This window comes from Gasterosteus aculeatus, chromosome 18 (assembly GCF_964276395.1).
Source record: "Gasterosteus aculeatus chromosome 18, fGasAcu3.hap1.1, whole genome shotgun sequence".
Lineage (NCBI taxonomy): Eukaryota > Metazoa > Chordata > Actinopteri > Perciformes > Gasterosteidae > Gasterosteus > Gasterosteus aculeatus.
This window is the reverse complement of record NC_135706.1, coordinates 11,313,490-11,328,305: the sequence shown is the minus strand read 5'-3', so window position 1 is coordinate 11,328,305 and position 14,816 is coordinate 11,313,490. Positions and strand designations below refer to the sequence as shown.

At 40.6% G+C, this 14,816-nt stretch overlaps 1 protein-coding gene across 3 annotated transcripts in view; it reads right to left on the bottom strand.

Annotated features, from left to right (window-relative positions):
* Positions 1-6,357: 6,357 nt before the first annotated feature.
* The window catches only part of LOC120808075 (cilia- and flagella-associated protein 20-like), a 32,151-nt gene continuing 23,692 nt past the window's right edge, over positions 6,358-14,816 (bottom strand). Inside the window, exons 1-6 of one of the 3 annotated variants that reach the window (XM_040160677.2) lie at positions 8,145-8,320; positions 7,487-7,566; positions 7,272-7,383; positions 6,955-7,143; positions 6,734-6,847; positions 6,358-6,453 (exon numbers count right to left, since the gene is read on the bottom strand). In XM_040160677.2, the coding sequence (XP_040016611.1) occupies positions 6,436-6,453; positions 6,734-6,847; positions 6,955-7,143; positions 7,272-7,383; positions 7,487-7,566; positions 8,145-8,228 (597 nt within the window). In that variant the 5' untranslated portion in view covers positions 8,229-8,320 and the 3' untranslated portion in view covers positions 6,358-6,435. Of the gene's footprint in view, positions 6,454-6,733; positions 6,848-6,954; positions 7,144-7,271; positions 7,384-7,486; positions 7,766-8,144; positions 8,321-14,816 lie in introns of those variants that run through there. The other 2 variants (XM_040160678.2, XM_078093242.1) reach the window with 2 other exon arrangements.

Genomic DNA, 14,816 nt, shown 5'->3' with positions numbered 1-14,816 from the left:
CAACGCTTTAAGCCACTGAGGCATTTTGTCCGGAAACCCTCGTTGACGCGCCGCTGTTGTCCCATGACGGATGAATGAGAGTCTTGTAGTCTTTGTGTTGTTGTAAACAAGTCCACTTATTTGCCAATTTTACTCCTGTCACACGTTTACCATACATCATGGGGTACATGGGAGTGTGGAGGGGGAGAGAGAGGAGTGATTGAATAGATGAATGAAATGTGTTGAGAAATGTACTTTAAGAAAACAGTTTTGGAAGTATGTTGTAAGGAGGGCAGACAGACCTAATAGTTGAGTCTGAGAGGTTAACATAAACTCACAGACGCATTAACTCCGGAAGGTTAACATAAACTTTCGGCATAAATTAATTCTGCGAGGCTAACATAAGCTCGTGGACAAAAAAAAAATTTCTCTGAAAGGTTAGTATAAACTTTCAGCATACATAGATTCTGCGAGGCTAACATAAGCTCGTGGACACAAACATTTTCTCTGGAAGGTTAGTATAAACTTTCAGAACATAGCTGTCTGCTCAGGTAAAATACATACGATCTGGTTGACTGTTGTTAAATGGAAGGTGAATTTGATGAAGAAGAGGAGGACGGCGGCTGGGAGTCAGCCTTAGATCATAAATATTTAGACACACATAGACACACTAATATTTCGATGTACACATAGATCATTCATATTTCGATGTACACATAGACACACTACCTGTAAGAGGCGATTTATGATGTATGGCAGCATCTGATTGATGGGCGGGTCAGCCTATATAGGGTAGGAACCTTTGGGGGCTCGGCAGGTGTTTCCAGCCGGTAAAAGAAAAACAGTTTTGACTTTGAATGTAGATGCTAAGCCAACGCTTTAAGCCACTGAGGCATTTTGTCACGTTAGTACATGTTTACCATACATCATGGGGTACATGGGAGTGTGGAGGGGGAGAGAGAGGAGTGATTGAATAGATGAATGAAATGTGTTGAGAAATGTACTTTGAGAAAACAGTTTTGGAAGTATGTTGTAAGGAGGGCAGACAGACCTAATAGTTGAGTCTGAGAGGTTAACATAAACTCACAGACGCATTAACTCCGGAAGGTTAGTATAAACTTTCGGCATAAATTAATTCTGCGAGGCTAACATAAGCTCGTGGACAAAAAATTTTTTTTTCTGAAAGGTTAGTATAAACTTTCAGCATACATAGATTCTGCGAGGCTAACATAAGCTCGTGGACACAAACATTTTCTCTGGAAGGTTAGTATAAACTTTCAGAACATAGCTGTCTGCTCAGGTAAAATACATACGATCTGGTTGACTGTTGTTAAATGGAAGGTGAATTTGATGAAGAAGAGGAGGACGGCGGCTGTGAGTCAGCCTTAGATCATAAATATTTAGACACAAATAGACACACTAATATTTCGATGTACACATAGATCATTCATATTTCGATGTACACATAGACACACTACCTGTAAGAGGCGATTTATGATGTACGGCAGCATCTGATTGATGGGCGGGTCAGCCTATATAGGGTAGGAACCTTTGGGGGCTCGGCAGGTGTTTCCAGCCGGTAAAAGAAAAACAGTTTTGACTTTGAATGTAGAGGCTAAGCCAACGCTTTAAGCCACTGAGGCATTTTGTCACGTTAGTACATGTTTACCATACATCATGGGGTACATGGGAGTGTGGAGGGGGAGAGAGAGGAGTGATTGAATAGATGAATGAAATGTGTTGAGAAATGTACTTTGAGAAAACAGTTTTGGAAGTATGTTGTAAGGAGGGCAGACAGACCTAATAGTTGAGTCTGAGAGGTTAACATAAACTCACAGACGCATTAACTCCGGAAGGTTAACATAAACTTTCGGCATAAATTAATTCTGCGAGGCTAACATAAGCTCGTGGACAAAAAAAAAAAAAATTCTGAAAGGTTAGTATAAACTTTCAGCATACATAGATTCTGCGAGGCTAACATAAGCTCGTGGACGAAAAAAAGAAATTCTCTGAAAGGTTAGTATAAACTTTCAGCATAAATTAATTCTGCGAGGCTAACATAAGCTCGTGGACAAAAAAAAATGTTTTCTGGAAGGTTAGTATAAACTTTCAGAACATAGCTGTCTGCTCAGGTAAAATACATACGATCTGGTTGACTGTTGTTAAATGGAAGGTGAATTTGATGAAGAAGAGGAGGACGGCGGCTGTGAGTCAGCCTTAGATCATAAATATTTAGACACAAATAGACACACTAATATTTCGATGTACACATAGATCATTCATATTTCGATGTACACATAGACACACTACCTGTAAGAGGCGATTTATGATGTACGGCAGCATCTGATTGATGGGCGGGTCAGCCTATATAGGGTAGGAACCTTTGGGGGCTCGGCAGGTGTTTCCAGCCGGTAAAAGAAAAACAGTTTTGACTTTGAATGTAGAGGCTAAGCCAACGCTTTAAGCCACTGAGGCATTTTGTCCGGAAACCCTCGTTGACGCGCCGCTGTTGTCCCATGACGGATGAATGAGAGTCTTGTAGCCTTTGTGTTGTTGTAAACAAGTCCACTTATTTGCCAATTTTACTCCTGTCACACGTTTACCATACATCATGGGGTACATGGGAGTGTGGAGGGGGAGAGAGAGGAGTGATTGAATAGATGAATGAAATGTGTTGAGAAATGTACTTTAAGAAAACAGTTTTGGAAGTATGTTGTAAGGAGGGCAGACAGACCTAATAGTTGAGTCTGAGAGGTTAACATAAACTCACAGACGCATTAACTCCGGAAGGTTAGTATAAACTTTCGGCATAAATTAATTCTGCGAGGCTAACATAAGCTCGTGGACAAAAAAAGAAATTCTCTGAAAGGTTAGTATAAACTTTCAGCATAAATTAATTCTGCGAGGCTAACATAAGCTCGTGGACAAAAAAAAAATTTTTCTGAAAGGTTAGTATAAACTTTCAGCATACATAGATTCTGCGAGGCTAACATAAGCTCGTGGACAAAAAAAGAAATTCTCTGAAAGGTTAGTATAAACTTTCAGCATAAATTAATTCTGCGAGGCTAACATAAGCTCGTGGACAAAAAAAAAATAATTTCTGAAAGGTTAGTATAAACTTTCAGCATACATAGATTCTGCGAGGCTAACATAAGCTCGTGGACACAAACATTTTCTCTGGAAGGTTAGTATAAACTTTCAGAACATAGCTGTCTGCTCAGGTAAAATACATACGATCTGGTTGACTGTTGTTAAATGGAAGGTGAATTTGATGAAGAAGAGGAGGACGGCGGCTGGGAGTCAGCCTTAGATCATAAATATTTAGACACACATAGACACATTCATATTTCGATGCACACATAGACACACTAATATTTAGATGTACACATACAGTAGATCATTAATATTTAGATGTACACATACAGTAGATCATTAATATTTAGATGTACACACTAACATTTTGTTCTACACAAAAACACAGTAACATATATAATTACACAAATACACACTAACACGTTGTTCTACACGCAGACACACTAACAACATTAACATGTCATTAACTTTTCTTCTTTTCTTTCTTCTCAGGAACTGCTTCAGATTTTTGCCCAATCATTGTGTTGTTATTATTGTAATTGTTTGTATGTGTGTTATTGTATCATGTAAGTAATGTCATGTGATTATTATCTAAACAATAATAAATACATTTTGCTAAAAAATAAATCAAATGAATCCGTTTTCTTTTCTTCTGACCAAAGAGAATCTCATGTTCTTCATTATTTGTTGACTTCAATGAATTTAAACAACAATGATGTTGAGTTATTGAGCGTTAGTATATTTACTTAATAAAACTTAGGGAAGTTTTTGCACTTAGAAAGTGAAGTAAATTCTACAAGGACGATCATCAAGTAAACCTTACTTGCAGGATGTAAGTTACTTTTACTAGCAAACCTCAAGTAATTGACTGATTATTATTAATATGGACATTGAATTTTACTCTGTCCTTCTTTGTTTTACTCAAGACTCTAAATGCTTCAAACTAAAAATCTCAAAAATCAATGGCTTTTCAAGGTTATTTTAAATACTAAAATAACTTTTATTTATAGACTATATGTAAGTAACATTTACACAACATTTTACATAATTTTCTGCAGTTTAGATTGCCTAAATGTGTTCTCAATGTTTTTGTGTTTTGAAACAATTACACATGACACAAAAAATAGGCAATTGTTTAATTCAACACTTTTATTTAAAAAATATATATTTTTCAATAAAATATTTTCCAAAGGTTTGCAAACATCAAGACAGCACTCACATCTGCGACCCTTAGACAATGGCCCCACAACCCACCAGTTGAGAACCTCTTTCCTTCCTTGACCCGGAGACAGCACGCATTAATACAGTGCAACAATATAAATTACAATTAAAACCAGAACACAGACAACTGGCCACATAAAGAAATGTGCTTTTAGTTCCCCCCTTTGAAAAAACAACTCTTGGGTCAAACATGTGCACTCAAGCTATAAGTTTGTTTCGCAGGGACAGGATCTTCCTCATCAGCCATCAAGCTCTAGAAGAACACTTCAAAAGTGTACTTCATTTTTGGAGGGTAACTCAAGTTCATGGCATAAATGATGCCCATCAGCAGGAGACAGGCCTTTGCACAGTTGTTGAATACCTCAGTCCCTTCAACAACAATCGACACATCAGCATTGAATGCACCTTCATCTTTACTTGTGTGGTAGACACAGATCCTCAGGACTTGCTCAGCCTGGTCTTCTTGAGCTGCCTCTACATGCTGTAGATTCCTATTCCTAAATTTGCAATAGGCAGTGCACTGTGATAACAAAGTAGCTCTCATTCATTTTATGAATGCATTTGAAACCTAAATAGTACTCTGGCTTAGTGCTCTCCATTTCTTTTTGACCCGCAGGTAAGATGAGAGAGACTATGCAGCCGTGTGACAAAACAGACCTACTAATTGTTAGGGATTTAAGCAAGAAGATCACCCCAAGTGGTGGAAATTATAATACGTGTAATAATGTTTAGTGTTAGAATTGTAGTTTGTGTGTTATTAGATATTAATTATTACATTAGCATGTTAGCATGTAAGTGAATGCAATTTGAATCAAACACAATGTAGAGTAATGCAAAATGTCATATAAACACTGTACACATTAACATTCTGTCACAATGTGATGTTAAAACCTGGGGACGGATGCTAGTTGCCGTCCATTATGGATTTCTCCCAATTTTATCCCCAAAGAGTGTTTTTTGGGAGTTTTTTCTCCTGTCAGGTAGTAGATGAGCAACTGAATGCAAGACAGCCGATTGAGGCAAATGTCTTGGACCACATGAACTGTATTAGACCTTATGGTGAAGTGTGATGAACAGTGATCATTAATGATGTGTTGTAATTAAGGTGTACTAGTTAGAAGATGAAGACTTAAACTATAAACACTTTGTTGTATTCACTCATTGAGGCATAAAGCCAACTGTATCTACATTGAATGCATTGGAATGTGAGGGACACACCTCAAGAGTTTTCAAAGGACCAAAGCGGGGAAAGGACTGTTAGAATTTTCCTGCAGCCGCTTAGATAAGTCACCTTAGACTTGCTCAGAGAATTCATTATTTGGCGAAATATTGGACAGTTCGTTTTGTATTTCACTTTGTAATTGCATTCCTTATAACGATGTTTAGTTATTAAATACTTTTTAGATTTTTGGAGCAAGTTGACTCTTTTGACTCTTTGTTTCCGGCCGGGACGAGACCAAAGGAGTGAGGCCTCCCTGGAGAGCTTTCCGAACCCTTACCACGTGTAGCTTGTTTGACCCACTTTTATCAACAGATGTGACCCAGTTTAAAATCGGTGTTAACTTTGGCCAACCGAGCAGCGGTGAGTGGATGACATTTGTGAAGTAAACATTACCGAATAAGCACATTAATAATAAACACACGTTTTGAGTACCACACAGAGAAAAATACAAAATGTTGTTTCAGTGCATTTTATTCTTAGTTGGGTGTGAAAAGTAAAATCAACAAAAAACACTAAACACTTGTGGTGAGTAGAACTCAAATAATCCAAAATGTTTTACTGTAAATTTACTTTTAATTACTTTTAAATTAATTTGTTGAATGCAAACTGTGAGTCATTTGATACAGATTATTTATATATGACACATTGACTTATTATTTAGTGGTCATTTTCTTAGCTGTTAACAGTATCAGCAATTTACTTGTCATGTTTCCCAGCGGGAGGATGATGTAGAATGCGTGCCACAAACTATTGTTTGAAAACGTATACTATAAAATTTAAACGATTACAGTCAGCATTAAAAACTGAAATGCAAGTTCATAAAAAATATCACTGTGCAGAGATTCCGAATTACAAAATGTTTATTAATACAGGAAAAAAGTCTTAAGAGTAACTCTCCACATCAGGTCTGGAGGATTTGTTCAGGATGGGAAGGTCTTCTGCAAGAAATAAACACACAAACAAACGAGAGTTGGGCAAACTTCTATAATTAGCGTAGAGCTGTGAGAGTCAAATATTACAAGAGTGTAAAATTTCCACAGTAGCAGCAACAGGCATTTGAGCTGCTTACGTTGATGAGAACTGAGGAGTACTAAAAACTTTATAGTAAAAAGCGTTTGTTAGTGTAAGTTTACCATGACTAAATGTTACATTTACCTTTCTGTATTCCCAATGCAATCAGTTGATGTAACTTTTTTAAATGGCACACTCCTTTCTCACCTTCTCCTTTGGGTTCTGGGCCGGCCGGTAGAGTTTGAACTCAGCCGGGAGCTCGTCGTCGGAGTACATTCTGTCCGAGAAGTACACTCTCCTTATTCGACAGTTAGCGTGTATCTGGAAGGAAAGCACATTAGATTCATTGGCATCAGACAACAGGATCCGCAATCACACAAGTTCATCTGTAAAGCGAGCCGGCTCCTTGTCGCTCTCCGTGCACTAACCTGCATGCGCAGCGTCTGGATGTAATTGGTGCCGTAGGCCCTCCTGGTGAAGTCTTGCAGGTTGAACTGAATCTGGTTCCAGCCATCATCCAGCCTCATAGGCATGGTGCAGAAAAACGTCTTTACTCGTGTCGTGCTTTGATAGGTGCTCGCCCGAAACCGCCGGCGATTGTTTTTATCGTCTAACACCTGTGCGTTTTTTTTTTCAACAATGGGGGGGGAAAGCATGAATCTGGTGACTGCAGGGGAATGCACATTTGTTTGTTTTCCGACACATGAGCCAAAGCTGTCTGTGTCTGCAGGAATGCCGACCATACCTGGACTTCAAAGGTGAAATACTTCTTCAGATTTTTGACAATCATCACTAGAACAGGAAGTTTGATGCCCAATGTCATCTTGGGGCCTGCGGGACATGTTATATACGTGGTACTGCAGGGAGCAGAGGAAACACAAAGACGAGTGACACGGATGAGGGCGGCAAGTGCTTGAACTGGTTGACCTGAGCCGAAGAATCAGTATAACATAAACTCACCTGACATTCGCCCCCTCAACCTCCAACGCCAACGAGTGGATGTCGTCGTCCATAATTCGCTTGATGTGACCATTCCTCACCTTCGAAGACACAGAAATATCATGTTTAGAAATGATCTCAACGGCAATGCGGATCCAACAAAAAACAAATCCTCCTCTATCACTAGTGTCACCTGTTGCTTGGTAATCTCCTTTTCGGCCCACCTTGTGTATTGCTAACGCTAACATTGAACCTTAACTAAGTACAACTTCCTGAATAAGAAGGTGACTAATGATATCAGCCCCGTCAATTACGTAAAATCCCCCCCCCCCCCACCCAATCAATAAAATTGCTTAGAATTATAATGCAACCTCTGTTTGGTTTCAAAATGACAGCGCTATTGAGACCAGTAATAACTGACATGAACACGTAGTTATACTTTTTAGTGAAGCCGATTAACCGCACTTATCAAATAGTCGATGGAAGTTTGTGCGACACATTAACATTTGAGCAATGCCTCCAAAACACACGACAGCAGAGAAGGAAGTTTTCGTCTTGCCAAGAGATAACTTCGCTGGCCTAATTTAGCTAGACTAATCCCAAAGCATGTCCCGTGGGTTAGCTTTAGCGCGGCTAGCTAACACGGCTAAACTCGGTTGGTAGTATTCTGCATTCTCACCTTTTTATCCCAGATCTGGAGCGGTTTGCTCCCGACGCTGTACAAAATGGAGAGGAATCCACTTTGAAATGTATTATTAAACATGTTGTCGCTGCTTAGTTCACTGCTGTTATGTTATACCGCATTAGTACTACAACTGTTACAAGAAAGCGGTGCGTTTGTTTAGATTTGGTTTGCGTTCGAATCGCTACCACTCAAAAAAAAAACAAGTTCAGTTGCTGTGGCAACAAAAGATTATTCTGTATGTATATATAGTCATAGAAAAAGATAGTATGGATTAAATTGATAACAATCAATAGTAATATATATCATAAAATTTGCTGCACATTTATTTCATATATCAGGCTACAATGTTAAGTTGGTATTTGTTGTTTGTTGTTGTTGTTATATATATATATATATAATCTGTTTCCATGTTGTATAATTGTTAATATGGTCATAATTCTGGCCTGCACCCCTTCTTTGGGTCTTTTGAGAACAAAACATTGAAATATTGAAATAAATATTCAGATGTTACATCTCCAGTTTAGATACTGTACTATGCATAATGCAGTTTTATAGCTTCTGATCAGCAAGGATTTCAAAGACTATTTGTTACACAGGCTTTCTCTCAAAAGATCATCAAGTAGTGTTACTTCACTCAACACAGCCGATTGAGGCCAATGTCTTGGACCACATGAACTGTATTAGATCTTATGATGAAGTTTGATGAACTGTGATCATTAATTAATGATGTGTTGTAATTAAGGTGTACTAGTTATAAGATGAAGACTTAAACTATGCATGCTTTGTTATATTCACTCATTGATGCATACAGCCATATGTATCTACATTGAATGTGAGGGACAGATAGGACAGATTCAGAGGATTCAGGTTACAGCTGCAGCTTCCATTTTTCTAGGCTTGCGTTGCTTGCGTCGCTTTCGACGCAAGCCTCCCGCAGCGCACCAGGCTGCGATTGGTCTGCAAACTACATCCTTTACGGAGTCTCACATTTCCGCTTTCATGGCCCGATACTGCAATTATTAAAACGCAAAAATGTTTACGATGTTTATGTTGTCGGAAGAAATGCGTAAATATGACCGCTTATACAAGCCGTCATTGGCGGGTTGTAGAAGCGGGTTGGATTCATGGAGGGAGAAATACTTTTTTGATTTTTAAATTGGAGCAAGTTGACTCTTTTGATTCTTCGTTTCCATCCGGGACGAGAATAAAGGAGTGAGGCCTCCCTGGAGGGCTTTCCGAACCCTTAACATTATACAGAGCATCAAGTGCTCCACATCTGTCATGCGTTCCCCTCGGTGTTACCCGGAGCGTCATGATTGTGACACCTACGCCCAGATTAAAGTCAGGGTCAGACGTGACTTGTAAGAGCATTTTGTACCTGATGTATGCGGCACAGATTTACTATTTCAAAATTGGCCTTTGTGAGCGAAAGACGAGCTCTTTACTACCACTGAAAGGAGAAAACCTCAATCTGTAATTTGAGGATTTGAAGATTAAAGAGGATGCAGCCAGTGTGTAGCCATTAGTCAAATGAGCTAACAGCCAGTAATGGATGAAATAAAGCAAAATAAATATCAGGTCAGGTTCAGGTCTACGAGTTCAAGTTCAATCCAAGCGTGTGCAGAAAACAGATTTCTGTTCCTGTATTCGCCTCACGGGTCCATTTGGCCGCCTCTGTTGTCACAGTGTTTTCAGTCGATGTGTTGCCTTCTCAATGAGCTTTAGTTGAATCACTGACCTTGTGGAAATATGCTCACATCCTCACCGTGCAGGTGCAAGGTTACGGAAAAACTATTTGATGCCAATGCAAACATAATTTTGACAAAAAAAAATCACCTGGAATGAAAATATAAGTGAACATAGTCACACAACCATGAGACTATCCTGTACACCATTTTCAGTCTTTACTTTTAAACTTAAAGCTGCTTTTTTCATCGACATTTTGCACCCAATAACAGAGGAGAAACAGAATCTGCATGGCAGTAAGTCTCTTTGGCCTTACTACACTAATAACAGTGTTTGTGCACTATTGAGCAATCAGTGTGACACAATCAGAGGGAAAGTCAAGTGTATTTAAGTTGACGTCTCGACCTAAAACTCAAACATCCAGAGAGTCTGTTTGTGAAGATCAGTGTCATCTTTCCCCAGGTAGCTCATCATGAGGCCTCTTTGTGGGGTGAATATAATAAAGAATTCCCACACGGGTTGATATTCAAACCTCGCAATTGGGGGCAACGCATGACAGGACGTCAGGGCTCTTGTTTCGAGTGCTATCACAGTATCTTCTGTTCTCGATTGACGAGAGTTGATGCCGGCGTTGTAAATGTTTGTGATAAACCGCATCATCGATCCACATTTACGACACACCGTGTGGCTCGCAGCTTCGGCTTTTCATTACGAGACAAAGCGATACATTTAGTAGAAATCCAAACAGTTCCATGAATAATTCATAGCATTCATATCGAAAAAGATAATCAAAAGTCTAATTTAGAGCTGAATAATTTAGAACGGGGCCTCCCAGCGCTGGCTTTATACCGCGAACTAAGGTAGCGATGATTATGAGTCCATGAAAATCCTCCTTCCTGAATCAAGTCAAACATTTAAATCTAACGTTAATACACCAGCTGGGGTATTTCAATATCAGAATCTGAATGTGCTTTTCTTATCCTACAATGTTAATTCACTTAGGGTTAGGGTACACTGTTTTACAGCACATGAAGTTAAACTTTTAATTAGATGGAAACACAAAGACACTCACAACATGCGGTGACGGACCCACAGACAGAGCATGTTTGTTGACATGTGCACGCATCCTCCTTTACTAAATTCCCATTTCAAAAGGAGCAAACTGGACACAGTGAGAAGTTGCAGTGATGGAGCTTATGTTAATGCTATCTAATTAGCTAGCTCGCTGCGTCTGATGAAATCTCTTAGCAGTCTGCGTCTGTTCTCGGACTTTGCCCTCCGTGTTGAACCGCCCATGTGTGCCTGCAAAGGAGGAATCAAGTGGCACGGAATCAGAAAGCTAATCTGGGAATGGGACAACAGGACAAAGGCGTTTTATATCTGCTAAGCCCGGCTACCTTCCGAGAAAAGGCTCTTGTGACACATTTTCAGCCGTGTCTGACAAGTAGCAGTCGGTGAGTGCAATTCAGCTGCAGCTGAAAAAAGTCTGACACCAAAGGTTGTCATTTTAAGTCGTCAAAATCAATATTTGCTGGTTAGGAATTAAAATTCTGCCTTCCGGCTTACTAAGAATTCTGAGATGCAAATCAGCAAATTCCCGTTTGTGTGTTGGGCCAGAGCAGGAAGCTCTGTGTAGCAGCTCCAACTGGCTTTTGGATTCACCTCTCTCGTTTTTTTTCCTGAAGTCACTGAATGTAATTTTCTAGTCTGCGTCCATTATTCGCGATACTACAATGTATTAAAACATTGCACAGCTCAACTCCGTGACCCAGGTTGCTACAGCAGAAGTCTAGACGCACTGCGTCAAATCCGTTGACACTTTACCAAATCCGTTGGACATTGCGTCCGCCCCCATAATGCCAACAACCGTGTGTGTTATTGCAGCTTTATCGCGCCATAATCCCCATTGTGGCGAGGAGAACTCCTTCCGGTGCTGTCGATCTGCCCACAAAGCTTTAACTCTGAGAAACAGGCAGGGTTTTATGTCTGAGAAAAAGAATGACATCTAATTCCCCTCCACTGCCCGGTGGGGGCAAACTAAAGCTGCTTTGAAAGGTCACTGATCTAAAGAGCCTCCATGATAAACACGCCGGGGCTTATTTCCTGGTTTCATCTATCTTTCGGTCACAGCGGGTCTTACTCTTGGATTCTGTGCATTCTTTCAGTCGACTAACCAAATACCAATTTGTCTCCTTGATGAATTTGACGTGTAGAGACTCGCTCTTCCACATGATGATCCGTCTCCACTGAAACCAACAATGACGTTTGAGCAAGTCTCCTTTTCATACATATTAAAAGCTCCCAGTCAACTCCAAACGCTGACTTGAACAGCCGTCGTGTTCACCCCCCAAAAAAGGGGTTACACGCACACGACAAAAGATGAGGCGCTGATGAGGTCTGTTATTTTACTTACTTTAAAAAACGTGGAGCTGGTGTGCCTGCGGGACATGATCAAAGCCGAAGCCCATCACAGGCCAATCAAAGCGTCCGGCGCAAACACTGAGCAGAGATCAAAGACGGGACCGCATTACATGGAGGCGCTGGAATAAAAAATTAACCGCATCCCATTACGAGTGCGAGCACATCCCCTAATGGGGCTTTGCATAGAGCAACCCATTATTATTGCAAGGACGGCGCTGGCTTCTGTTGAGGTGTCACGACCAATCTGGGAGCAGCGAGGCAGGTAGCAGGATTTCGCTTTCCTGACAATACGTTTCAACTTTAGAACAACACTATTTTCAATATAACCGGGGGGCTTTGATCGCACACTGCATTAAAAGTCGCAGCACCGCAGAAAAGCGTTACCACCCGCTCAATCTAATCCAGACACATTATTTGACGGATGAAGCAAATTTTGTAAAATTTCTGCAATATTGTGCCCAATGTGATGCAAGGCCCCAGAGAGCTAAATACACGCGTGAGTGGTTTAGACTCTGTAATATGCCCCTAGTCCACCAATGTCAGTCTGATGCCACAAAGTCGTCCTCAGCGGTAAATGTGCAGGTGAGATTTTAGCAAATTGGTTCAGCAAAACAACTTCATGGCATTATAATAATGCAATTTTTCAAACAGTGTGGCGTGTCAAATCAGGGCACAAAGCGCCTTTTTTCTCACGTGATTTCTTCAAGTAATGACAGATTTCATGTCCGGTTTGGCAGACGACCTGCAGAAAAGCCTGAATCCGTCATATTTCCATTCTCCACAGAACCATTTTGGTCACAGTGGAAGGAGTGTTGATATTGACCGATCTGGTTTGCTACGGCAAAGCCAGAAGCCAAAAGTTTTTTACCAAAAAACTAAAAAGATTACATTCTGGTATCATTCTCCACAGATGGTAATTATCGCTGTAGCTGCTGCTCTGGGATGCAACCGAATGGAACTTTCAAATTGGCATCTGGCTCCGTCATTATGTCGTACACACGAGTGACGGACCGGAGCAAAACGAGTCAGCGAATAAAGTAACGTTCAACTTCTAAGCTCTTTGTTGACGACGACAAAGGCAAAGACCCGTATAACCGTATGAAGAAAAAGGCCCCCGTCATCATGTCAACCACGTCAGATGGTAAAGTCGTTGCTAGGAAACACAAAAACAGAAGCCGTACAGGTCAGTTAATCAGGTCAAAAGACTTCACATCAGTACTGTGACCCAATTAATGGCAGTCTGTTGAGCTTTAATTATAAAAAGAAGAATTCAGTTCGATTCAGTTCATATTTTCAGGGGATTCATTTCAATCAGGGGAGACGAGTCAGAAAAAGAAAGCTAATGGTTTGTTAATGAAATACATGTGATGATGAAGTCTTCCAAGTCTTCGTCTTGGCCTGTACGGGCAGATTTGCAGTCGATGGACGTCTGCCTTGAGCAGCGGTGACATGAATCCCCTCGTGGAGTTAGACGTGCCGATGGCTGAAATATGAGTTGATGCAGATGATGAATCCGATGAAGATCCCGAGGAGACGGGGAGGTGCAGGGATGCAAAATGATAGCATGAATGAGAAATTATCCACTTTTACTGGCAGCTCCAAATTAATAAAAGCAAGCTAAATTATTTTGCCATGAAATGTTACACCAACTTCCCCCTCTAAAGGAGTTGATCTGTGATAGAGCAACGTATAATTATACTCTTTGTAGAAAAGGCTTTCATTTGGAACCAGACAGAGATTAGATGCCTTTCAAATAAAGTGCTAATTAATTGGGTCGATATCACCACAAATGCACCGAATATGGACTTGCACTCAAAATACGTCAGCATGTGATATTTTCTTTACTTCAAACTGCACCCTGCAGTAGAACCGAAGCTCACGGCGTGTTTAAATGCTCCGTCGATTGGCGTGAAGCACACCGGCCGCAGCGAATGCTCCGGCGACACTCGCTGTGGGGCAGCCGCCAATCATCACCTCCGCGAGGTCACGGGAATCTGTGAGTCCTGAACCCTCCCAGCTTTTCCACACAAACGATAATTCATAATTGGATCCCGGAGGAAATGGGTCCTTCAATCAACCTCCATCGTTGTGGAGAGCACGAGAGGGTTCAAATCACTGTGACTGGTCACGCATGAGCACCATTACCATCAGGGGAAAACAACCGTTTGCCTCCTGCAGTCCACCTGCTAATCCCCAACGTCCAGGAGAGAAGATGTGAAGATGAGAACATTGTCTTACAGGTATTGAAAATACAGTTGTAAGGTGGATAGTAAAGAAACGACGTCAATATCTATGGAGCTACATTGAATTCTATTAACAATTGACTGAATATTATGTTGCAGTGTGACTAGTTTTCTTACTCTACAATAAAACCTTTTAAGTACAACTTTCCAAGCTGGAATAGATGACGGCCTTTCTATCACCACGGGAATAATGATTTTAAGCAACAGCTCCACTGACCCCGTCCCCTAAAAATAGCTGCAAATGGGATTAAATGAATTCTGACTGTAGCCAATCATTTTGGCACGCTCTGATAACCATAGAGGGAAGGTGGCTCAG